General features: G+C 43.6%; 2 protein-coding genes across 2 annotated transcripts; one reads left to right on the plus strand and one right to left on the minus strand.

The window, feature by feature from the left end:
* Window positions 1-3,722: 3,722 nt before the first annotated feature.
* LOC133890592 (probable D-2-hydroxyglutarate dehydrogenase, mitochondrial) lies at window positions 3,723-19,840 on the plus strand. Its single transcript, XM_062331039.1, has 15 exons — window positions 3,723-3,903; window positions 4,900-5,264; window positions 5,970-6,071; window positions 6,554-6,601; window positions 6,758-6,828; window positions 14,688-14,806; window positions 14,997-15,092; window positions 15,190-15,299; window positions 15,438-15,518; window positions 15,880-15,980; window positions 16,980-17,088; window positions 18,229-18,334; window positions 18,402-18,487; window positions 18,604-18,729; window positions 19,257-19,840. Exons 1-15 carry the CDS (start codon window positions 3,831-3,833, stop codon window positions 19,341-19,343), a joined length of 1,680 nt encoding a protein of 559 aa, XP_062187023.1. The 5' UTR covers window positions 3,723-3,830; the 3' UTR covers window positions 19,344-19,840.
* Window positions 19,841-20,868: 1,028 nt separating this feature from the next.
* LOC133890593 (glycine-rich RNA-binding protein RZ1C-like) lies at window positions 20,869-24,628 on the minus strand. Its single transcript, XM_062331040.1, has 3 exons — window positions 24,492-24,628; window positions 24,224-24,366; window positions 20,869-22,228 (listed from the first exon to the last, which is right to left on the minus strand). Exons 2-3 carry the CDS (start codon window positions 24,332-24,334, stop codon window positions 21,440-21,442), a joined length of 900 nt encoding a protein of 299 aa, XP_062187024.1. The 5' UTR covers window positions 24,335-24,366; window positions 24,492-24,628; the 3' UTR covers window positions 20,869-21,439.
* Window positions 24,629-26,820: the final 2,192 nt, after the last annotated feature.

Genomic DNA, 26,820 nt, shown 5'->3' on the forward strand with positions numbered 1-26,820 from the left:
GTTTCGGTACATTTACAGCATAAAACAGGGCATGCCTGGTTTCTTAATCCTGTTTCTATGAGCATGCGGGCCTAAAATGAGACTAACAACTTGAGCAAAGAAACCATGAATTGACCCAATGAAATAAGATGCTCGCAGCCTTTGCACCCACTGACGCTTTTCTGGCGTTGTGCAGACATGATTAAGCTGGATTCTGAAAACAATGGCTGCAGATTAATCATGCATTTCGAGAAATGCACAAAAGCCGCATGTAATTCCGATTTTTTGTAAATTCTTACATACATATTCTTCAAAAACTGGAGGCGAAGTCCATCAGTAAAGCTTCACGATTCACACTGCAGACCAGTAAGATGCCCATGGTTCATTGTTCCTAGATCGGTACATTCGATTGAACAAGTGGTTCTGCACATGACGGCCTAATTTGCGTTACAAGAATCCATTTGTGGGAAAGTTGGATCCAATTGGAACGATTATTTTGAAGTTCGGTTATATATCTGTGGTCCGGCTATATATTCACAACCGGACGCGAGGCATTTTGCCTAAGCAGGTGGACTTCACAAGAATTTGGAAGAAAAATTTGCATCATTTTTCATTTTTTTAGAGGATTGTATTTATTTTTCAGAAAACAAAGGACAGAAACATAGGCAAGACTAGACTAGTAGAACAAATGCCCAAATTGGGCCTGATTTCGTATACCACCCGTGCGCAAATACAAATGCAGCAGAAGTTATTCGAGGCCCAATTGGATTGCACAAATCTGCAATTGCATCTCGAATAACTAATGATGCAATTTTACTCACGAACCATTGAATAAGTTCGCCACGACACTGGATTAACTCGTCCCCAACTCAGTACCAACACTCTCTCTAACCCCCCCCCCCCCCTAAAGCTAGAGATGGACATGAGCGGATCTATTGTAGTTCAATTTAATTAATTAACTAGTTATTTCTACGGGTATAATCTCCCCTGCGCCCATTCCATCTGGATTCGGATTCCTTGTGAAGCCAGAGGGGAATAATAATTTGTGAGATGAGCTACAATAATTTACATCGGTCATTGTAGCAAATATACTGTTCACAAAAATAATATAGCATTAACTCTTATATATCCATCTAAAATAGAACGGCTCATAAAAAATTAAAGTCATTGCGACTTTACTTCTTGTGAAGTATTTTTTAGATAAAAAGCTTTCATTACTCATGGTATATCGGAGTTACAATCAAGCCCAAGGCATCTACGAATAGGTAAGAGTGCTTCATCACGCCACTCACCCCTAGTCAAGCTACGGGATACAAGCTTGGTACATTCATGTGTAGCCTTATTACAAGAATGGCTAGTAAAACAAAATTTAAAATCAATAAAGCCTCTCACCAGCTCCCTTGATCTCCTTCAGAATGATTGAAATCTCTGAGCGTTGGGTATTGATATTCTCACAAAGATCAACCAGAACTTGACAATCAATTTCCATCATCAATCACTGAACACCCCTTCTACCAGCGAACAAAATTCCATCTCTACAAGCTAGAGCCTCCATTGTGAGAGCATTCAAACTATGGCTATACCAGATTGTGCGAGCCCCCTGAAACACTCCCAAGTGATCACAAAGAACCATACCCGTTGCACTAGTGCTGTTGTCGGCCACAAATGCACCATCACTGTTGCATTTCATCCAATTATCCGGTGGCTTAGACCAATTCAGTTGAAACCTACCAATTGAGTCCGACTGTTATGGGTGATTAATTTTCCATAAACCAAAGGTTGTATCTCTTGCCCAAAAAATAGCTTGTCTCATTGACATCGTAGCTTCACCATGCCGTCTCTTATTTCTTGTCATCCACAATGCCCACATTTTGCATAGGATCACAGCCAAATCTCTTCTAGAACAGATACTAGGGATCATGATATCCCGAGCCCAAATCAACAGGTGTAAAATTGGCAACTTAACACCCGTTAGTTCCTTTGTGTACAACCAAAATGGTCTAGCTATGGCACAATCAACTAGGACATATTTTATTGATTCTTCATCAGCACCACAAACCTCACAATTAGCCAAAGAATCAATATGATGCCTATGGAGAATCTGGCGAGCAGGCAAGAACTCATGTAAGACCCTCCACCAAAACACTTTCACTTTAGGAGGTACCTCCATTTTCCAAACAAACTTCCATTCATCATTTGTTGAACTCCTAGGTTGCATTTCCTCGTCTTGTTGCTGGCAATCAGAATCCAATAGCCGATAAGCTAATCTCACTGTATAATTGCCATGCCTTTCCAGCGGCGAAGCCCATACATCCCCTTCTGGTGGCCATCAACCGGAGAGATCGAATAGCCTAAAAATAATTAAGTATCCATTTATCATTCCATATATCAGTCACTGAACCATTTCTGACACGCCTTAGGAGACCACGTTTAAGAACATCCCGGTTAGCCAGGATTGCCCTCCATGTGTGGCTTGAGTGCTTTTTATGTGTAACTAAAAGAAAATTAGTGTGCGGGAAATATCGACCTTTCAACACTCTCTCACACAACAAACTAGGATATGTGGTGAGTCGCCAACCTTGTTTTCCCAACATCGCTATATTTTGGCTTCGATAAGTGCTCCCACCGTTGCCAATGAATATGTCGATTATCTGTTGAGCTACCCCACCAATAGTTGGTGATGGTAGTCTTCATTTTCTTACATGTCTCCACTTGTATTTTGAAATAACTCATAGAGTATGTAGGAACCTCATGAGCAATAGACTTGAGAAGCATCTCCCGACCAGCACACCTAACATCTTTGCCACTCCAACTCCCTACTAGACCTTTGATCCAGGTAGGCATATACTGGAATGTTTCTTTTGTTGCCCTACCTAGAGCTATAGGTAATCCAAGGTATTTTTCAACTAATGCTTCAGTGTGAATATTCAGAGTAGTACTCACCTCGCTTTTCATATCATCAGCGCAATTGTTGCTAAAGAAGACATCAGATTTGTCTCTGTTTACCAACTGTTCTGAGCCTTTAGAATACATATCAAGAATGTTATGTAGTCTTTCAGTCCCTCTTTGCTATGCTTCAGAAAAAACAATGCAATCGTCCGCAAAAAGAAGATGTGAAATCCAAGGTGACTGTATACTAGCGCGAACAACCCTGGATAGAAACATTGGGCCTACCGACTTTAACAAACTCGAGAAACCCTCTCCACATAACAAGAACAGATAAGGAAAAATAGGATCTCCCTGTCGTATCCATTCACTCTCACTAAAATGGAAAATGAAGATACACATTTATAACTAGTGACATAAACTAATCCGCAAAACCCAGTTTTCTCATAATCCCTTCGATCCCACTTTATCATATGCTTTCACCGTATTAAGCTTTATGGTATATGCCCCATTTTGTTTTTCTTGTGAAGCTAGAGGATCCAATTCCAGCTCTAAGGGTAGCTCCAGCGGATATCGTATTACCCGCCGTGCCCCTGTTCACGCTAATTTACCGCTCGAGATCACCCACAAACCAGCTCCAACGGAGCCTATATCTGTTAGTATGGTGATACGGATGGCGTGTTACGACCGTAAAACTGCGGACGGATAGGGGAGACTATAATATTGTTCACAGAATATACATGTGGATTTAAAGGAAGAAAGAGTATAATAAAAAATAAAAAATAAGATAACTATAGATATTAAAAATAAAATTTTAAATATCTGCTAGAGATACTGTCGGAGCTGCTCGTCACAGCTCACACACGCAAGTAGTCCTCAGCACGCCCTCGCGCTCCGACTCCATCCTCTTCTCTCCTCTCCAACGGCGCCAACTCCGATCCGGAGCCAGGAGCCCGGAGGCAAGCATGTCTCGGCGCGCGGCAGCGAGGCTCGTCCGCCGCCTGGGGCCGCTCGTCGTCGAGGCACCGGCGGCGCGAGGTGATTTAGTTTGCCCTGTTCCCTGCTGTTCTTTTAGGCGCTTCTGTTTATGCCCGACTGGGTTGCTTGCTGGGGGTCTAGGTTTTTGGTCTCCGAGCCGCCCGTGGTGCATTTGGAGTAATTAGCTGCCTTCTGCGGGCGGAATCGCTTCGCTGGTGGTGATTGGGCCTGATCCTTGGCGCGATCGCTCACTCATAAGTAGTTTGTTTACGGTAATTTGAGGCCTGAATTCGGTCTATGAGAGATTTTTTTAAGACCTAAGCTAAGCTGCAGATTTTTTTTTATATCAACGCTTGATTCTGTGAGTTAAGTCGCATTATGAGCGGTAATATTTTTGCCTTGTGGTCCGGTTGGCTGCAGTTGTTTGTTGTAAGGTGGTCCTATGTTGGTTTGTGATTCCGCTAGAGTTTTAGAAGAGAAATGGGGCTCTATATAGGAATCGATCGGGTAAGTTTGTGCAATGGGTGTCACTTTCTAGGTTGGTTTAAGAACTGGTTGCATATGGTGTACAAGAATTTTCGACTCAGTTTGATTACTTCGAAATATTGAGAATAAGTCTGGTGTGGACAAATTGTTGTACTAGTTCAGTATCCCATAAATATGCCTGGAGCTTTCTTGTCCATGGGAACAACAATACAAGTTTGTGTTTCTGTTGATCTATTTGCAAATGCTTATATACTGTTCGTTGTCTCCATGCTACGCTGAAGTATGGTCAACTAGCATCTTAACGAAAAAACTAAAGCTTCACTTCCTGAGCATAGTTCGAAGGATAAGAACCATGGCAGTAGCAATTTTTTCTTTTGACAAGGATGGTGGTACCTTTAATAGTTTAATAGCACAAAACCAATAATCAAACCCAACTGAGACTTTTCCCCCAGAAGTCAAGAGAATTTTACAGTTTAAATACAGACTGGTAATTAAATATATCTAACGATCCTTGTAGAATGGTGCAACATGTTTTTTCATTGAAATCTGATGATAAATCATGCTTGTCAGGCATGTCTGATACTCAATATGGATGCGCAAACCACACTGTGAATTCTCGTAGAAGATTCCACTGGATTCCAAGTCCACAGCACCCTCAGTACAGACGTAGAACTATGGGAACATATGATGCTGAACACAGTGCTAACAAAGCTTCTGAAGTTCACAAGCGTACATTTGGTACTGCAGCAACACACATTCAGAGGAATCCAGCCTATTCAGAGCTCAACTCTGATGATGTTTCCTACTTCAAGAGCATCTTGGGTGAAAATGGTGTAGTTCAGGATGAAGACAGGTTGGCAGTTGCAAATGTGGACTGGATGGGAAAATACAGGGGTGCAAGTCAGCTATTGCTTTTACCAAAAAGTACTACTGAGGTATATCATCAGAAAACCACTCGAAATTTTAATTTCATGAACATCAGGTATCTGCAATGCTATTGCCTCATGATTCTGATAAGATGCAACAAAGTAGCTACCATCGTTTTTAACATGATTTTATTGGCATTGTGGTTTAACCTTTGTTGATGTGCAGTCACCATGATGCCCATTAGCCTTCTAAATTTGGATGGGTTTTGCTTCTCTAAAAGAAAATAGTTGTATCATATTTAACAATAAGGCTTGGTTCAATCACTTCACCAATATATTCATTCGTTACTGTCTCCCTTTTGTTCGTGATTTGTCTTTTTTGGCATTTTTCTATCTGTTCACATCAATTTACCCGTAGAGTATTGAGTTATCTCGGTGATCATTTATATATCACTATATTTGATATATTCCTACATGAAGTAATATGTAATGCCCAATAAGCGAAACACACTAGTCTTTGAGATAAAATGTTGTAGCAGTCTGTGCAAACATATATTCCCTGCATAGCACTATAAGGAATTCAAAAAACATCTGAATGTGCAACTGCAAAGAAAAGGGTATCATCTAACCACTGCAATTGGCATATGGCATAATGCTGTGCTGGACTGGTTCTTTTGTTGTCTACATGTTCTTTTCATGGAGAGATATTTTCTTCTTGTTCCAACACAAAAAAAAAAAATAGTGTGCAAATTTATTCAATCATTCTCTTTTCAGGTTTCTAAGATTCTTTCTTATTGCAACTCCAGACGATTGGCTGTTGTTCCACAGGGTGGCAACACAGGCCTTGTAGGTGGCAGTGTGCCTGTTTACGATGAGGTAATTCTAAAGCTTTTTTTACTACAAGTTTTTAATCTTTGTATTAGGAAATAAATGTTTGAAAATATTCATTGTTTTGCTAGAATTCATCCTGTTCTTTTCCTTGCTTTCATTTTATGCAAATCATGAAACGTTTCTGCTCATAATTATAAAAAATGAACTATTTCCCTGCAAAAAGGTGAACTATTATTTTTTTTGAACTGAAGAACTATTATTTTACATGGTCTGATCAGATCAGTTATGAAATATAGAGAATAGATCACATAGGCTTCATTCAATTTCCACAACTATGCTTAACATTGTCTTTAGTAGTTTTTGTCAAGTTTTTTTAATCTAGTTTGTATTTCATATTCTTATGCTTATGGATGTGGCAGATTAATTTTGTTTTGTATGCAGTGGTTCTGCATTTTACAAATTTGTCTTGTTCCTTCTTCCTTATGTTTAGGCCAAAGATCACTAGTGTTTTACCCTCTTGTCTGCAGGTGATCGTCAGCCTTGCTGGCATGGACAAAATCATTTCCTTTGATAACGTGAGTTCAATTTCCTTTTTCTAGATTCAGTACCCTGAATCTTTTTATCTTATCATCCGTTGCTTCTTCTAAAGCATCCAAGGTTCACAAGAAATCTTTGAATAATTTCACATAAAAAATGTCTAGTTCTAAGTATGCTTGTTATGATGTTGCTAGGTAAATGGTATTCTTACTTGTGAAGCTGGTTGTGTGTTGGAGAATTTAAGTGCCTTCGTGGAAAATGAAGGGTAAAGTTAAATTTAGCAGCTTTCCTAGTTTGGTTTTGATTTCTGTTCCATATGTCCTGCACAGGGTATGCTTTATTCGTTTATAATGTGTTAGGCATTGAGTTATCAGTCTATAAAGGTCTCATACTCGTACATATTCGTTTGTTCTTGCTTGAGGAATCACTGATGAGTGTGTACCCCAGTACTTTGGTGCATGCTACTGAAATTGTTGACTGATACTTTCATTTCGAAAATCATTAGCTATCTTTTTAGAGAACACCAGTTCTTTGATTTCCATGCTGGAGCCCTAATTGGCATTTGTTGAGCTAATCCTGTCGCATGCATGGTAGTAAATTAGCAATAAAGCTTGGCATTAAGCAGCAGGTAACAGTAGCTAATTAGTTTGCTTTGATTTGTGCATTAAGCAGCAGGTAACGGTAGCTAATTAGATTGCTTTGATTAGGGACATAATGTACTGCATTGTCTATTTTTTTGTCTTCTTTAAATAAGAGATAAGCAAAACAGAAAAGCTGCAGTCTTAGCGTGTTATGGAGAGTATCTAGATAGAGATATAGTTAGTTAGTTAGTTTGGTTAGTACTGTAGGAGCACGTGACTATAGCTTTGAGTTAGAGATAAGATTAGGGATCGGATTAGAATTAGTTAGAGATTAGATATATTTGCTAGTCCTAGAGATAAGATTTGTTGGGCTGGCTCCGATATAAAGGAGGGTGCATCATTTATTGTAATCAAGTAATGAATTAATAAGTTTAGTCCATGTAAATTAGTTGCTCAGAGCCTCCTTGAGAGGGCGAGTACTCTTCGCCAGTTATCCATACCGATCCAACTAACTAAAACGATATCATCTTTGGTATCAGAGCACTATTGATCCTCCGCCATCCCCTTCGTAACAGATCGCGTCTTTGTTGCCGTTTTCCCGAACTCGTCTCTGCGTTGCCCACCTTGAACTCGAGCGGATTGGGCCTCCTGCTCGCCCGGATCGGGCCTCCTACTCGCCACCCGTCTGCCGCCACCACTTAGCCCGGCCTCTCCAAGCGTCGGCGCCGCCTGACGCCATCCACCACCAGCACTGCGCCTGCCCGCTCGACACTGCCTGCCCCGCTGACGCCGTCAGCCCTGCGTCGCCCGACCACCTGATCGACGTTGCCTCCCGCTCCGCTCGCAGATCCGACTGTCGGCCAGCCTCTCCGCGTCGTCTGCTGTCGATTTGCGCCGGTCTACACTTTGTGTGGCCGGTCGTGCCTGTGCGTTGTCGAAGCTCCTTTGTCCGCACAGCTGCCCGTCTGCATGGGGCGCTCGCCGGATCTACGTCACCCGGCCCTATCCTCCGAAGTGTCACCCGCCCCTCCGCCACAGGCCGCCACGTGACGCTGGCCTCCCGCCTACGCTTCCGCAACACCGGCCGCCCCAGCCTCTCCACCAAGTTGAGATCCGACACCTCCGAGATTGCTCCCACCGCCTCGTGTCGGATTCGGCCGCCGCCATCGCCCAGGATGTGCGGGTGCGGGATTTGGCTCTTGGCCTCCTGCAGCCGCTCCTTCGTGCCGCTGATCTGCGCTGGCCTCCACGCCTCACACCTAGCACGACCGCCCTCCACGCATTCACATCGGCCGTGCTACGCGCTGCCCATCACACCACACGGCCGTATTAGTCATGGATGATCCTATGACCATGGCCAACTTCTCGTCCAAGCTGGATCGGATATTGCTCGTCGTCGAACGCGACAGCAAGAACATCAAACACATCACAGCGTAGCTTTGCTCCCTCAACATGGTTGTCAATCAGCTGTTGAGTGAGCCGATCGCGCACGAGCCTGGTGGCTCTTGCATGGGCAATGTTGGGGGTTTTGCGTCACCACCACCGAAGACTGATGAGGTGCTGTGGCTGTCTACCGTGGCAGAAGCATCTGTGGCCGCGGGAAGCAAGATGGAGATGGCTGAAGTCCATGACAATGAGGAGATCAACATCTGGGACAACAACCGGGAGATCCCATCTGTCATCAATAATCAAGTTGTGCTTCCCCACATTGGCATCGACATTCACCTTGACAGCTCACCATCGAGGACCTGTGCACGTTCGTCGGGATGACTTTGGTGTTCGCCTCGATGCTGGCTGATGTCATGCCTTCAACGGTCACTCAATCTCCTGATGACAACTGCAACCAACACCACCATCATCCTGGCCGTGACACTCCAATGCTTGCTTGCCAGCCTCACGTCCATTCGGATTCAAAACGGTCTTCAGCCTTGGGTCGAATCAGATTAGAATTAGTTAGAAATTAGATATATTAGTTAGTCTTAGAGATAAGATTTGTTGGGTCAGCTCCTATATAAAGGAGGACGCATCATCCGTTGTAATGAAGCAATGAATTAATAAGTTTAGTCCATGTAAATTAGCTGCTCAGAGCCTCCTTAAAAGGGCAAGTACGCTCCTCTAGTTATCTATACCGATCCAATCAACCTAATTATATCATAGCGCAACACAAATTTTTTTGCTTGTGTTCATTTGTGTTCGGCTTCGGATTTCCAACATTTGGCATCAGAGTCAGTGTTCTAGGATCAGCTATGTCGTCATGGGCTCCTAGGGGCGCGCAGTCGAGGGCTCCTCCATGCTGAGGCCGCTGTAGCTCACCGACACCTCCGCACCGGTCGCAGCACTATGATGGCGGTGGCCGTGAGGTGGTCGTGCAACGTGTCGTCAAGGAGGTGTCAGGCTCGATGGTCTACCTCACGCTCACAAGGACAAACTACACCGAGTGGGCGCTCGTGATGCGCGTGAACCTGTAGACGCAAGATCTTTGGGAGGCAATCAAACTCGACGGTGGTGACTACCGTGATGACATGCTGGCGTTGTCTGTCATTCTCCGAGTCGTGCCGCCGGAGATGTTGTCAACTCTTGTCATCAAGAACACTACCAAGGATGCCTGGGACACGATCAAGACAATGCTCATCAGCATCGAGTGTGTTAGAGAAACGAATGCACAGAAGCTGCGCCATGAGCTTGACGAGATCGAGTTAAAAGATAGCAAGTCTGTCGACGACTTCGCCATGAGGATCACAAGCCTTGCCAACAACCTCAGTCTTAGGGGATGAAGTCACTGATGTTAAGGTGGTGCAAAAATTTCTGCAGGTTGTCCCAAAATGTCTCTAGCAGGTCACCATCTCCATCGAGACCCTCCTTGATCTGAGCACGCTCTTGATCAAGGAGGTGACTGGTCGCTTGCGCGTTGTGGAACAGAGGTACAAGCTCGGCTCTTCGAGCGACAATGGCGGGCAGAAGATACTCCTCATTGAGGAAGAGTGGCTAGCTCGCATGAAGAAGCGTGATGACGAGGGAGGATCCAATAGTGGTGGCAATGGAGGTTCCCATCGTCGTCATGGCAAGAACCATGGACACGATCGCTGCAACGGGCTGCACGACGACAACGCCAACACATCCGGCCTAGGAGGTGGCTGGGACCAATATTGAAACTATAGCAAATTCGGCCATTGGGCCAAGGATTACTGCAGCAAGCCAAAGCGGGCCGAGGCCCACCTAACGCAGGGCGACGACGAGCCCACGCTTTTGATGGCCAATGCGTGTCGCGCCGCTTGCCATGTCCACTCCACCGCAACCCGCTGTGTCGGCACCCTCTCCGCCACGATGCAACCCTCTTCAGTTGGTCGAGACGAAGGTATTCACGCAGGTTGATCGAAAGGACCACGACGATCGGCTATGGTACCTCGACATCGGCGCCACGAACCACATGACCGAGTCATGCACCGCCTTCTACGAGATCGACTTCGGAATCCGGGGCATCGTCAAGTTCGACGATAGCTTCGTTGTCGACATCGAGGGGCACAGCACGATCTTGTTCACCTGCAAGAACGGTGAGCACTGCGCCCTCATGGGGGTGTACTTGATTCCTCGACTCACCTTTACTGGTCGAGAACGACTGCCAAGTGCTGGTCAATGGCCGCGTCCTGCAGATCTGGGACTCGGATCGACGTCTACTGGCGAGGGTGAGACGGTCCCCTAGCTAGTTGTACATGCTTAGCCTCGACATCGCACGACTAGTGTCTGTCGGCAAGATGCTCAGAGGAGGCATGGCATTGGCATGTGAGGTACGGGCACCTCAACTTCCAGTCCTTGCGCTAGGCCTGCTCATGGTAAGCCCAACCTGACCCGGCTCGAAAAAGCCCGACCTGGCCTGGCTTGGCTTGACCAATGCACAGGGTTGGGCTCGGGGTTAACTTCCCAGCCTGCAGATTTTTTCAGGCAGGCTCGGGCTTCAAAAATAGGTCTGAAACCCAAAAAAGCCCGAAAAAAGCCTGAGCCCGGCTCGAAATAACCCACTGTCGGGTTAGGCTAGGGCTTGTGGTTTTCCCTTCGGGCTTTTTAAAGCCCGGCCCAGCCTTTGAAAAGATATACCCTACGCAAGCTCTCTAAGCAGACCATGGTGCGAGTGCTGTCGCTGATCGATCACATTGATCAAGTCTGTGACGGCTGTCTCGTCAGGAAGCAAAGGCGAGCATCCTTCCCCAAGCTGGTGTAGTATCGCTCGGAGCACGTCCTCAACCTTGTGCATAGCGATCTATGTGGGTCCATCGCACCCACGATGCCGAGCGGGAACCGTTATTTCCTCCTGCTCGTGGACGACATGAGCCACTACATGTGGCTTAGTTTTCTCGCAAGGTCCAAGCGACAACGGTGATCAAGCGATTCCAGGCGACGGGGGAGGTGGAGACAGGGCGCAAGTTGAAGGCCCTTCGCACCGACCGTGGTGGCGAGTTCACTTAAGTGGAATCCTGTGAATACCGTGCCGAGCGTGGCGCGCAATGGCAGCTCATGGCTCCCTATTCTCCGCAACAAAATGGAGTCGTTCAGCGCTGCAATTAGACAATGGTCGCCATGGCCCAAAGCATGTTGAAGGCAAATGGCCTCCCTGGAACGTTCTGGGGTGAGGCCATCTCCACCGCCGTCTTTATCCTCAACCGTGCGCCGACTCAGAGCATTGACGGGAAGACGCCATACGAGGCCTAGCATGGCGAGCGGCCGGCGGTACACTTCCTCTGCACCTTCGACTGCGTCACGTATGTCAAGAATGTGAAACCTCACTTGAAGAAGCTCAATGGCCACAACACTTTGATGATCTTCGTCGGCTACAAGAGCGGGTCCAAGGCGTACCGGGTGTAGGACCCCATCAGTATGCTCATGCACGTGACGCACGACATCGTGTTCGATGAATCGGCGTAGTGGAGATGGAGCTCAAAGGAGTGCAATGTGAACAGCGACGACCCTTTCATGGTGGAGTACGTGGTCACCAGGTAGCCAGTGCACGACACATGTGTGAGCTCCCCGGACCATGGCCAAATACCTTCACCGGCGACACTCACGGCTGTGGCGAATTGAATTCCGGTGGTGATCGAGCACGTCACACCATCCACACACGACTTCGGGCTTGATGCGGTTGCTGAAGAAGACGATCCCAGGGCTACCGCACCGTCGACAACATCCTCGGTCCGGTCACGCCACGAGGGTACACACTACGCCAACTCGACTTCGACGAGCTTCACATGGTGAGCACCGAGGAACCAAGCACCCTCGCTGAAGCAGAGCAGAGCTACAACTAGTGGAAGGCGATGCAGGAGGAGATAGACTCCATTACTGACAACAAGACCTGGAGCCTTGTCGATCTCCCTGTAGGTCACCGTGCGATCAGCCTGAAGTGTGTGTACAAAGTGAAGTGTGATGAGCGTGGAGGCATTATGAAGCACAAGGCGCGCCTTGTCGCAAAGGGCTACATCCAACGACAGGGGGCGGACTTCGATGAGATCTTCGCCCCTGTTACCCGATTGGAGACGGTGCGACTCCTACTCGCCATCGCCGCGCATCAATCCTGAGACGTTCACCATATGGATGTCAAGTCGACATTCTTGAACGGTGATCTTTGGGAGGAGGTCGTGCAGCCCCTCAGCTTCATTGATAGCAAGCACAAGAACAAGATGTTACGTCTCCACAATGCGCTTTACGGTCTCTGCCAAGCACCACACGCCTGGAACAAGAAGGTAGATGCCATTTTGCTCACCCTCGGGTTTCATCGCAGCAGCTCCGAACAGAGTGTACATGCGAGGTGAAGGCGGGCGTCTATGTCGATGACTTAATCATCACCAGCGGCATCCACAAGTTCAAGGGGGAGATGAAGAATCAATTCCGGACAAGTGATTTGGGGGCGCTCAGGTACTACATCGGCATTGAGGTGCACTAGAGTCCGGACGGACGGCATCGAGCTCGGGCAATCCACCTACGCATTGAAGATTCTAGAGAAGGTCGGGCTGGTGAACTGAAATCCTTGCCAGACTCCAATGGAGGTATGCCTCAAGCTTAGCAAGTCGAGCTCATCCCCGCCGGCCGATGCTACTCTCTACCGGACTCTGGTTGGGAGCCTCCGGTACCTCGTGCACTCCCGGTCGGACCTCAGTAGGCTAGGCCAGCCGCTTCCTAGAGGCGCCACGTGAAGAACACCTCATCGCCATCAAGCGCATATTGCGCTATGCTGCAGGGACAAGAACATGAGGTATTTTCTACACGGCTGGGAAGAAAAAGAGCGGGCAGCCGTGTTTGCTAGGCTACATCGACAGTGACATGGCTGACGACATCGATGATAGGAAGAGCACCTTCGGGATGATCTTCTTTCTCGACGGTAACCCCATCACCTGGAAGTCATCCAAGCAGAAGGTGGTGGTCTTGTCGTCCTTCCAGTGATGGGGTTGCCGTCATCCCAAGGTGTTTGGCTGGTGCGGCTTATGAGTGATATGCTCAGCTCAGAGCTTAGTGCACTGGTCTTGAAGGTGGACAACAAGTCCACAATCTCATTGGTCAAAAATCTAGTGTATCACGACCGGAGCAAGCACATCGACACGCGTTATCATTATATCCGGGAGTGTGCGGATCAAGGCATGATCGATGTTGAGTTCATCCGCACAGAGGAGCAACTTGGGTACATATTCACCAAGCCGCTCAGTCGCGTTAGGTTCCATGAACTACGCACCAAGATCGGTGTTGTACAAGTAAAAAAAGGCAGCGACAAGATTAGGGGGGGGGGGGGACCTGTTGAGCTATTCTTGCCGCAAGTGTGGTAGTAAATTAGCTAATTAGTTTGCTTTGATTTGTGCATTAAGCAGCAGGTAACGGTAGCTAATTAGATTGCTTTGATTAGAGACATAACGTACTGCATGGTCTAGTTTTTGTTTCCTTTAAATAAGAGAAGCAAAACAGAAAAGCTGCAGTCTAAGCGCAGTACAAAAAATTATGCTTATGTTTGTGTGTGTTCGGCTCAGGATTTCCAACAGCATTGATCTGCTTCTCACAATGATTGATATTATATTCTTTTGTCACTGTTATAGTATGAATTTTATTGTTGATTTGCTGGTTGATATGATCATTGGTTCATTGTTGTCTAATCTGTGTTGCTTGTTCGTGTTTACTTAATTGGAAAAAATAATAATTTTGCGAGACTTTGAAGGTCAGCCCATTTTGAATATTGTATTAATTTTTTGTTTGAAGATCCAAAATTTTCCATGTTCTATGAGATACGATGCAAGCTGCTATAGATTTTCTGTGTTTTTTTAAGATATTGTGGTAGAGGAAAAGCATACATAAACTACAAATTATAGGGCACCATGATCAATGTTTGCCAACAGGTGGTCCGTTAGTTGACTAATACAGTGTTCATGCAATGATATATTTTTTTTACTTTAGCGACCCAAAGTGCATTTCTCAGTTATCCAAATTTGCCTGTTGCATGGACTAGAATTTCCCATTTGATCTGGTTACCTGATGAGCAAAGCATCGAAAATGTCTTTTCATCTTTCTTATTCAGGTTTATTATGCCACTTGACTTGGGAGCGAAAGGTAGTTGCCACATTGGTGGAAACATTTCAACTAATGCCGGTGGCCTGCGTTTCATACGCTATGGTTCACTTCATGGAAATGTACTTGGTAGGTACAAATATTGAGCTTATAAATTTCAGCTGTGTTGAATTCTCATGGTATATGTTGTTTCCCTTTTAAGTTAGTGATGTGCTTTTCTTAAACAAAAACAACCAATGTGTAATATGAGAATTGCTAAATGCTTTTTCGAAAGCACGATATGTTGTTAGCTCTCAGCGATTCATTTCTTCCCATACAGGTCTTGAAGTTGTCCTGGCCAATGGAACTGTCCTTGATATGCTTACTACTTTACGGAAAGACAATACTGGATATGATCTGAAGCACTTATTTATTGGTATGTACTGAATGTGCTAACTATTCCCTGACCACTGTACAAGTATTATTATTTTTATAATACCAAGCAGTTAGTAAATACACAACCTATCGTTCAGGAAGTGAAGGTTCGCTAGGAGTAGTCACCGGAATATCAGTACTTACGCCTGCAAAGCTACCTTCAACTAATGTTGCATTTCTTTCCTGCAATGACTACATAAGCTGTCAGGTTCATTTTCCTTGATACATTCCTCCTTTTTTTAAAAAAAAAAAAATCTATTCAGACATCGTTGACCGCTTGTTATGAAGCGTATGTATGAAATCTTCAAGATAGTGCTTACTGCTTACTGGTTGGTTGTGTTCTCAGAAATTACTGCTGGCAGCTAGGAGGAACTTGGGTGAGATCCTATCTGCATTTGAGTTCATGGATGATCACTGTATTGATCTGGTACGTACATTAGAATTTTTTTTAAGCAAGTTATACATCTTAGAGAAAGAGTGAAGACACAAAATATGTTATTTATCCTCATTTTAAAGTCCAGACTAATAACTAATTTGGTCCCTCAACTTTGCCCCCGTAATTAGACATAACCCAGCTTTAGGTCACAAGTTGACATTTAGTACAGTGGGGACAAAATCGTGAATCCCTTGTCAGGTTAGATCAATTATATGAAATGAAGTATGCCATGATACTCTTATATGAAAAAGAACTTGTTTTTCTAAGGTGCTCCTAGTCCTATATATGAAAAAATATTTATTTATCTTGTCTGGTTTGAATATTTTGTTTGTTTGTTTGTTTTGTGTTGGAGGCTATGAGACATTTGGAAGGAGTTCAGAATCCTTTACCTGCATCTCCGTACAAATTTTATGTTCTAATTGAGACCACAGGAAGTGATGAATCGTATGACAAGTAAGTTCGTGTATAATCAGAACATGTTGCAACAGTGTTTCTTTGTCTATGTCAATGTTTCATGACAGTGGTAGTTGTTAAGTTGCTATTGCCCTTTCATTCTGATTTCTGAGTTATCTCTGAATATTGCTAATTTAATCTAGGGAGAATGTGATGCCAATTTTTCCTATGTGCGATATTAGGAAAGGAAAGTTCAATAGGCAAGTTGGATTTGGTTTAGGAAAGATTGAGGTAAAGTTAGAAGTTGGATTAGATATGTTAGCATTGTTAAACTCGGCTAGGAGAAGTAGAGTCAATAGATGGAAATAGATAAGTTGTAATCAGGGTGGACTCAAGATGGAGTCTGTTTAGGACTCAGTCTGTTTAGGACTCGAGTCCTAGTAGGTTTAGAGTCGGCCAAGCTCTGGATATAAAGAGCAGCCACACCCCCTTTAGCGATCAATCAAGCAAGCAAGAAGAATTTATCTAGTCTCTTCTAATATTCTAAATCTCTCTCATCTATAGTTTAATCTCTCATCCCTAGCAGCTCACGCCGTCCAGCTATCCTCCCGGCGGATGTTTACCCCATTATGATCTTGGATTATAACAATTTCACTTGATTATTTTGTTCATGGGGCTTCTCAAATAATCAAACACTTCATGCTTCCATCTAGTTTTCATCTTGGTAACACTATTCTGTATTTGACATTATTTTGGGGGCAAAATAGTAAAATGAAAGGAATTGTTTTCCTTTATAGATATGGACTAGCTGGTGATCCCTTCAGCATATTTCGGTTTGAACACATCAACTTTTATGACCTGGCAATTGACATTAGCATATTAGCATCTACTTGAGAGATCGATTTGTGCAGATACTTTTTTTCTAGAACTACCATGTGAATGTGCTATCATGCCAGCTTGCATTTACTGAGATTAGGCTTATTGTTCATTTGCATATTCTTTGTGTTGAAAATTACTTAGTTTCTCATCTTGTCTTTTGTTTTTGCCTTTTTTTTGTAGAGCAAAGCTGGAAGCTTTTTTGCTGCGTTCAATGGAAGATGGTCTGGTAGCTGATGGAGTTATAGCACAGGATATCAGCCAAGCATCAAATTTTTGGCGAATCCGTGAGGTTATCATCCTATAATCATTACTCAGTTTGTCTCTTTTAGCTTAGTGATGACTGATGAATGTTATGTCTACCTGAAACTTGTCAACAATCAACATCAAACTGTCCATCAGTGGCAGATCTAGGGGAGACTAGCAGGGGTCATGGCCCGCCTAAGCTGCCAAAAACTATTTTACAGCCCCTATATCACCTGTGCCATGGATCCTTAACATCAGAGCTGTAGAAAAACTAGAGATTGGAGCTGTCGCCTGTCACCCGTTAATTTTGTTTCTGTATGTGCCAATCTGTTGGGTAGCTGCTGCGTTCTTCTTTTTTAGTCTGGGGAATGGTGTAATCTTTTGGGTTGGAGCTAATTAACTAGAAAGATGTAGCAGATGCCAGAAAGGAGCTCTCAGTGCAATGTTTGAATGTCCACGATCTGGTCATCATGAACAGGACATTTGCATAGCAGCCGGCAGCACCCATCAACCTGCAAGTAGATCCAACCTCTCTTCCCCTTGGCATTTTTCTATTTGTTTTGGCATGGTAACACAAGAATTGAATCTTTGCGAACTTTCTTGTGTTAATTAATGGTCAGTCATGGCTAAACCTAAAATGTTATGGTATGTTTGGTTTCTTTGCCTACCCTTGCCCACTAGCCTTGCTTGGCAAAGTGGGCAAGGATTTCCTTGCTTTTAAGAGAGCCAAATTCAAACTAGGCAAAGGAACCAAACATGCTCGCTTGTCCTCTAGCCATGACTGTTAATGTATACATGAGTAATGGAAAATTTTATAATAAATACCCTTCATCTTTGTATTTCTTCATGATCCATAGTAAAAGGTATTGCCCTTTTTCGCTCCCCCCCCCCCATGGTTTATCCCTGGCTCCGCCACTTCTGTCCATATCGTTAGAGTGATCATTCTGAACTAGCGTGTAATAACTTCTACATTTGATAAAAATGAGAGGAACTCAGAAGTTGTCAAGTTTTCTTGGGGGTGACATTAGGTTTGATTTTCCAAATTACATCCTTCAAAACTAAAGTTTCAAGTAGAAGTGAAGACCAATTAACACAAAAAATGATGGACCGTAATGGCATCACTTGTGTAACGATAGCTCTTAAAAATAGTAATAAAATGGGTCTGCTTTTGTTGCCATTCTTGCAGGGTATATCAGAAGCATCTGTCAAAGTTGGGGCTGTGTACAAATATGACTTGTCCATACCTGTAGAGAAGCTCTATGATATTGTTGAAGAAATGCGTTGCCGTGTTGGTAATTGTCAAATTTGATCCACTAATAACCTACGGGCTGCAGTTAACTTGGTACTTTGGTTTTCTAGGTGATAATGCAGAAGTATTGGGCTATGGCCACCTTGGAGATGGGAATCTGCATTTGAACATCTTGTCAAGCAAATACGATGACAATGTATGTCTTTTAGATTTATTTGGATATAACTTGGAAGTAGATCGTTCACTTATGCTAAGTGTCTCGAGATTATTTGTGGATAGCTTTCTTACTTTGTTTCTCCAACGGAATGTTAGATTCTTGCACAAATTGAACCATTCGTCTATGAGTGGACTTCAGCACAGAGAGGAAGCATCAGTGCAGAGCATGGTTTGGGGCTAATGAAAGCTGAGAAGATTCACTACAGCAAATCACCCGAAGCAGTAAGTCTTTCCATATTGTCCTACCACCACTTGCACTAAGTATGTACAAGTGCATGATGAGTTGACAATGACCAATTATACTGAGTGGCAGTCTTTATCGATTCAGTTGCTATTTTGTGTTTGCATTCAAGCTACCTGCTCGCTTGGCAAATCTTGACAGACAGTCCACATGAAAAGGTTTAATATACTGGCTTGTATGCACCGCCTTTTTTGGACTTGACTATCTCGGCATAACATACGATAAGTACACTGCATTTTCATGAGAGATGCTTAGGTTATTTGTTACAATCTTCCTGCTTAGATTAGCCTAGTGTTCCTTTCACACGTGACATAGCTTAGAACTGTTTTTTGCTACTTGGGGACTTCTCTTCCTGCTTATATCTGTTAGCTTAATACAGACCTAATGCGAAGTTTTATTTTGAGTACAACATTGTATTAATTGGTAAACGTTTATACTAATTCACCAGTAACTCTAGTTTTGCAGTTTTATTCAAGTTGCCTAACTAATATTTTGATGATTTCATCAGGTGCAACTAATGGCTTCTATCAAGAAATTGCTAGACCCCAACTCAATCCTAAACCCCTATAAGGTTCTACCTCAGTCTGTACTGTAGCTGGAGGTATTCTTTTATCCTATTGTCCGGTCGGTTGTTGGAACGACGCGAGCCGGGCTGGGCCTCGATTCCTTGAATGGAACTGAGTTACTTTGTACCAATTTCCTCCCCCCTAAGAGATGGAAACTGAGGCCATATTGCGCTGCTTCTGCCAGCAACATGTTAGGAGCTCTGTAACGATTGAGCAATGATCCAGAGCTACTTTGGTGGTGTGAGTACATCTTGGAGAGGAGAGCAGAGTGAATAGTTGAGTTGAACATAGCGATCATAAGAGGGGTATGCTGTTTACTGATCTGCTGTACCAATAGCTGAGACGAACAAGGCGTTTGGTGGTTGCATCAGGAAAGATTGGCGGTCGCGAATTGGAGTTAACAAAGTTTATTTGTTGTAAATAATTCAGATGTGAGCATCTGACATGCTAGCAAATGTTGTATGGATGCACATCTCAAATAGAAGCGATTCTAGCCAACAATAAAGAGAATACAGTGTTCGAGTTATGCTGTCCTAGACTCGTAATACCTTGTTAATTCGGGAAGTTCAAATAACGAGGGATCATGCATACAATAAAGAAGTGTATTTTACTTCAGCAAAGTGGTGACAGGAAAGGAGTCGGTTCACTATGGCTTCTCAAATGATTACGGTCATATTTGGTATAGCTTCTGTTTATAGATTCTGAAGGATTCTATAAAAATTATGTCAAACTGTAAGATTTTACAGTAGATTTTAAAAATAAACTGTACAATTTGAAGAAGTAGAATTTGTTTTTTATATGATTCTCTATAAAATGAATTACACAGAAGTATAAACTGTGCCAAACAAGGCATATATTCTCTATTACCTTTTACTCAATTTGTGTTAACAGTTTTGTCTAAAGCATGGCGGCACATCGGGTGTATTCTTAACACCTGAACGTATCCAAGTATTCCATTTCAGCAAATTTGCGTATCAGAGTTGAGTGGTACAGCTCGATATTTTCTGTTACATTCCTCGCTGAAAAGTGAAATCCAAGATTGAAATCAGGTTCCCGACGTAGAAAAGAATAACTAGTGGCATCCAATATATACTCACGCCATTTAGATTAGCAGTGAACATGATGTTATGAAATTTTCACGAATAACAACCCTTACAAAAAAGAAATTAAAAGGGAACTGAAAAAAAGGACAAGACAACTCTCCAACCTGAAATTATAAATTTCTAATGGAAAGAACAAAACTATCCAACCTGAAATTCTAAATTTCTAGTCGAGCCAGTATAAACTTGAATATGTTGCAGATTTAACATGGATTCATGAACCCAATTTAGCTTTTCCCGACCACACATTGCTCACAAACTTCAACAGCTTCATCATACAGTAGGTACTTCAATCGGAACTTGCTGTCCTTCGACAAGAGAAGCAGAAATAAGCCTGCAAAGAAGTCAGAGGCATCTGCCCCAGACATCACTAGTAAACTTGCATACGTCAAATGCAGTTATCTACCAGAGGAAAAAAATCACACCAAACCACTGCCCTGCAATCAGGTCTGCATACACACCAAACCACGTATATTCCTCAGATTAACATTCTCAGTTTACTCGGAACCCAGCCTGCAAGCGGTTAATTACGCTGTTCTGATTTCTGAGCAACCCAGTAGAAACAAGAGCTGAACAAACTGGATGATTGCCCAGCAAATAAATACAGGTGCAAACATTCCTTTCCACAGACCTGCACATTCCCCTGCTGTACAACTTTGGTAATGAGAATTCTTTGTGCGAAATTCAACTAAAGATAGAAAATGTGGCTCAGTAGTCTCGACAAGTCAGCAAAAGTCCAGGGCAGCAGGCTAATTCAAAGATAACATACTGAGACTCAGTTTAACAGGAGTGCAAAGTAATTACACAAACAACATGACGAACCAGGATCACACACTGCCTACAGTTTATTGTACCAACTAATAGCTCAAATACTGACTACACACTGTCTTGGAGATTAATTAAACAAACTGCACTGCACTGCTGAATAACAGAGTTGAAGTATCAATATAGCAAACTGTAAATAAAGTATAGAGTGATAACTGAAAAACACTAGATATCACTGTTCTGCTCCAAGGTAACCTTAATCAGTAGCGATCATCATATGAGCGAGCTCCCCTGCTAGGACGATCATAGGGGGCAGGTCTATCTCGGTAACTCCCACCAAAGCGAGCAGGCCCACCACTGCCCCCCACACATGGACCACCTCTTCCATAACCACCAGAGCCCCTAGTATCATCACGGTAGTAACTCCCGCTGGATCTTCCTCCATCTCTCTCATAGCTTCTTTCCCTGGCAAAGCCACTTGATGCATAACGATCTGCACCACTATATCTGTCACCAGAATGGCGATCTGCTGTTGGTGCATAGCGATCACTGGCATAACGATCACGTCCAGCACCATAATAGGTATCCTTGCTTTCTACATAACGCCCACCATCATATCTATCATCATCATAGCGGCTAGCAAAACGGTCTGATCCTCCAAAGCGGTCACCACGTCCCCCAGTGCCACCACCATACCTCGAAGTGGGAGAGTACCTTCCAGTTCTACCTCCATCTGAATAAGGACACTCACGAGCCCAATGTCCAGGGCGGCCACATTTGAAGCAATCATTACTCGCTGCTGGAACTACGTCAGTTCCACTGCGATATCCACCTCTAGCACCAGAAGAGTAACCACCACCACCACCACCACCACCATATCCATAGCCATCATCAGAGTTCATCCTAGGTTGAGCTTTGTTCACAGAAATATTTCGGCCGTCTAGTTCTCCATTATGCATTCCCCGAATGGCAGCATCCACAGCCCGCGGTTCTGAAAATGTAACAAATCCAAACCCCCTGGAGCGGCCTGTCTCCCTTTCCACTACAACCTATACATACAATGAAAGTGAACTGATGGGTATATAGCAGATGTAAGAGTGAGCAGCCAAAAAATTGTATCACTGGCAATAACATGCACATACAAATTGAGTAATATGAAAGTGACAACAGCTGATGCACGTATGCAAACCAGTGAAACCATCTCACACAACTGTAGAGTAATAGTCAATCTTTACACCACAGCTCAAATGTTGTATGCAAATCAAAATCTGCATTAACTGCCCCACTGATACAGAAAATTACTGATCAGGCATAATATGGCCAAAGGTCAGAAATCAGAACTGGAAGCATCAAGCATTTGACCACAAACGCCATTGATGAGTCTGAACACTTCTGTGTCCAACGCATGTGCTGCAGGAACCAGTAAACTCCAATCCAACAAACTGAACTGAGACCAATTACTTTTGCCCAGCAGTATAGGCGCAAAACGATAATTTAAGAGCTGAACTTCTAACAAGAACAGGTCAGATTTTAGTTAGCCTGCCATATTGCTTATAACATAATTGCAACATCATGATATAATGTACGGTTTATTTTGGGGTGTCCCGTTTTTCCTTGGGTGAGATCCGTCGGACTGTAACAGGGCGTGCAGCCCTATTTGTACTTCTTTTCTCTTCCTTCTAAAGTGATGGGCAGAGCTCCTGCCATTTACTGTTAAAAAAAAACATAACTGCAACGTCTAAATACATTCTTTTTTAATATTAGACTGTTCTTTTGCATGTACAACTAAGCATTTCCATTCCATTGCGAAGGGAAGGGAACTATGGACACTGACAATAATGCTCTTCCAAGCATATGTAAGCACATATGAGCATACACCACTTGCTCTTCAGCATCACATGTACTGCCTGACTAATCAAAGGATCTGCCTTTCTTATCAAACAGATCTGGAAGAATGATGCAACAAAACTTTGCTAAGTAACCCAGCGATGGCAATCATGTTCACTTCTGTGGAATTCATTAACCATGGCGGTGACAATTCATTTTCTGCAATCTTATGCTGACATCAGTCATCTTAAGTACTAACATGGCAAAGTCGGGTCTCTGGTTCTTCCCACAAAACAGAGTACGTCTATCAAAATTGAAACAAACAGTGCAGATACTTCCAATTGATTTTTACCGAACCCATCGCCCCAAAAAGCTTAACCGGTGAGCTCAATTGATTAGTCAGTTTCTTTTCCTGCAACTTTGTTAACTTCCTAAAATATGGAACTGGAAGTGACAGCAGCCTCTGAGAATCAGCAACTGTCATTAGATTGAAACTGGAAGACAGAGAAAACAAAAGAGCACGGACATAAACAAACAAGAAACACCGTATGCTCCAGTTAATGACTTACTAATAAAATTTCTCATAACAATAGTTACCAAATTTATTCAACTGGGAAAAAAAAATCTTAACAACCATGAGGTTCAAATGATCTTCAATACAACTGAGGCATGCTTTTATCGTATGGATGATTCTGATGCATGTGATGTCTATCTTCACTAAAGTCATGGAGCACGGTTATGAGCGGTTGTTGAGAAAAAAACGCGGAAACATAATCAGAATGGTGAGAACCAGTAAGTCAACAAAATCAACAGGTTAAAACAACCAACAAGCAGTTTCATCATCTGTTTCCCCCTCAACATTTTTGTTCCAGAACAACAGCAAAATGGTTTTGTTGCTGCATGCCCGTATCTTCATGGAAATTATTCGATTGCTAAAATAAAGTATTTATCAAGATTCTGTCTCCAACTAATGCATCAGGCTATTATGCAATCGGGGAGAACAGAACAGATCCATGTACCACAATAACCATCTCAACAAAACAACCTTATTCTAGGATTTCGCTTCTTCAACTAAATACCACATCCGTCTACATGTTAACCGCACCGAAACAAGGGATCCCAACTAAATACCTTCAATCCCCACCAAATCACACCCCCAACAACAATCCCACCCACGCATCGCAAACGCACGAATCAGCGCAGGACTATGGTTATACCTGTGTCTCGATGACCTTGCCGTACTGGCCGAAGGTGCGCTCGAGCGTGCGCTCCGTGGTGTCCCACGACAGCCCGCCCACGAAGATCCGCCCCACCTTCTCCTCCGCCATTCCGGGCCCAATCCCCTCGCCGCCGCCACCACCTGCACCAAAAACCACCCACCCAATCAAACCAAAGCCCACACCAATCCGTGCCACGGAGCAGCGCGAATCGCGCCGAGGCGAGGCGAGGCGAGACGAGACGAGACGGGAAGGACGGCGGCCTCACCCCGCGCGGAAACCTAGGGATTGCTCGGGTCGCGGCGCTAGGGTTTAGAGAGAGGGGGGAGGCGGATGGAACGAGATGAGGAGAGAGAGGAGGTATCTCTATATATCTCGGGAGACGGGCCGCACGGAGCGCACGTGTCATTACTTTTTGTGGGATCTTTTTCTGCTTCCGCTTTTATTTTCCTTTTTCTGGAAAATAATAATAAAAGATGGATTCCGAAAAGGAATTCTGGTACGGCCCAGGCCTGGTTCATCTTTCTCTTTTTCTTTACACTAGCAAACGTGGAACTCACATGCAGGTTAATACCTTCTGTTACCGTCGAAATTTGTGGTAACCGATCTTATTGTTCTGCTCTGATAATATAAACCAATCTATTATCGAATTTAAATTTAAAAAATATTAAAATAATAATAAAAATAAAAAATCAGAAAAAATCCTAAGAAAATTAGAGCCAATTCTAAGAACTTCTGTGATTTTTTTTCAAAAATAATGTGGTTTGCATCATATTTTATAGGGAGGAAGTTTGAAAAAAAGAAAAAATTAAAGCGCGCAACTTATTTATTAACTCATGTTAAGGGAAAAACTTAACATGAAAACACATTTTTTTAAGACGTATCTTAAGAGGATCTTTAAAATTGGTTTCACTTAATTTAGAATTGGAAAAAATCCATTTTACTCCCCCGAACTATGCAATTGGTCCGGATAACTCCTAAACTATTAAATCGTTTGTTTAACCCCCTGAGAACAGTAATCTGGATCATTTTGCACCTTTGACAGTGGTTTGGGCTGATTAGGACTCTGGTTTGCTGACTGGACGTGCCACATATGCAGGCCGACGTGGCAGGACGATTCGGGGTTACAAAACCCCCCAGCCCGATAGTGGTTTTTGCTCTGTTATTGTTTGCACCTTTGACACTGGTTTTGGCTCTGTTATCGGCTCTCTGTTTTGGAAATTAACGTGGCACAAGCATCACAGGCTCAGAGCGGCAACAAGCGAGGTGGTTGGTGTTCCATTTGCTGAACAGGAAGGCAAGAACAAATATCTAGAACATGAACACTTACTGAAATACCAGTGGCATCACTGAACGAGAGTACTAAAACAGAGTTCTGAAACTGGACCTATATTACATCAATGAACCGAAATACTGAAACTGGAGCTATATCGCATCATAGAACAAAGTACTAGAGCTATATTGCATCAGTGAATTGAAGGAGTGGAACTTGAGCTATATCCCATCACAGAACAAAAGTAGTGTTACTAGAGCTATATTACAACCAAAATTTTGCATCCTTGGTAACTTGCCTAGTTCATTTCTTGAGGGTCCTGGATTTGGTGGACATGCCAGGTGCTCTTTTCCCCCTTGCAATTGTATTGATGCTGCTCTGGGATGGAATAGTAGTGGTCTGCACAAAAAATTGTGATTACTGTTAGGATTGAATGATAGATAAGAAAATAAGTTTCTTGCAGTGCCTGAGCTACTTGCTAAGTACCATATTGATTAACTTACATCAACTGCAGTGCCTGAGCTACTTGCTACCTTCCTAGACCTCTTTTGTGGTTTGCTGGATTCTTGAACCTGCAACTAACATAGCCATGTTAGTTTGACATCTAAGTACTTAGGTAAATGCACAAGGTAGGATGCTTGCCTCTTTAGCTCTCTCAAGGATGCTTCTTTTTCTGGTCCTAGCTATATTCATGGGGCATCTTCTGATGTTGTGATCAGTCCCCTTGTAGCTGCTACATTTCACTTTAGTTCCTACTCTGGACATCTTTGTGGCCTTCTTAGCTTCTCTTGGTTCCCTCCTCCTCTCCTTTCTTGGCCTGCCTGGTAATTTGACATAACCTAGAGGACCTAGTTTAGGATGATCGGTAGGTTTCCACTGCCTCATGCCCTCCGTTGGCAGCATGCAATGGTCATAAATCCTATTGTAGTGCTCCACTGAATAGCAATCATGTATGTAGTCTTCGGGCTGCTTAGAGCTGAAAAATAGGGCAGTAATTGCATGTGCACAAGAAATACCCCCAATTGCCCGTACCTGCAAGAACAAATTCTCTTCTTTATGTCAACAATGTATCTCTTGTCTTTGTCCTTGATCTCAAAGCCATCTTTCCCATTCTAGATTGCTTGACAATTCCCAGCTAGGTCAATATACTTGTTTAGCTTCTTCAGAATGTTTGGGCATACCCTTCCTGACCACTTGGCTGACTTGGCTCTGTTTTCTTGGATCCTCACAAAGACCTTGGTCCTGATACCCTCTAGCAGAGTAATGATAGGCAATGCCCTGATGTCCACTATCCAATTGTTGAAACTTTCAAACATATTGTTGT

The sequence above is a fragment of the Phragmites australis genome, chromosome 14 (assembly GCF_958298935.1).
Source record: "Phragmites australis chromosome 14, lpPhrAust1.1, whole genome shotgun sequence".
Classification (NCBI taxonomy): Eukaryota; Viridiplantae; Streptophyta; class Magnoliopsida; order Poales; family Poaceae; genus Phragmites; species Phragmites australis.

Coding starts and splice junctions, on each gene's coding strand:
- LOC133890592 (XM_062331039.1), top strand. CDS start 3,831: ATGTCTCGGCGCGCGGCAGCGAGGCTCGTCCGCCGCCTGGGGCCGCTC. Junction 14,807..14,996: donor ACTTCATGGAAATGTACTTG/GTAGGTACAAAT, acceptor CTTCCCATACAG/GTCTTGAAGTTGTCCTGGCC. Junction 17,089..18,228: donor ATTTTTGGCGAATCCGTGAG/GTTATCATCCTA, acceptor CCATTCTTGCAG/GGTATATCAGAAGCATCTGT.
- LOC133890593 (XM_062331040.1), bottom strand. CDS start 24,334: ATGGCGGAGGAGAAGGTGGGGCGGATCTTCGTGGGCGGGCTGTCGTGG. Junction 22,229..24,223: donor GCAAGGTCATCGAGACACAG/GTATAACCATAG, acceptor TTGTATGTATAG/GTTGTAGTGGAAAGGGAGAC.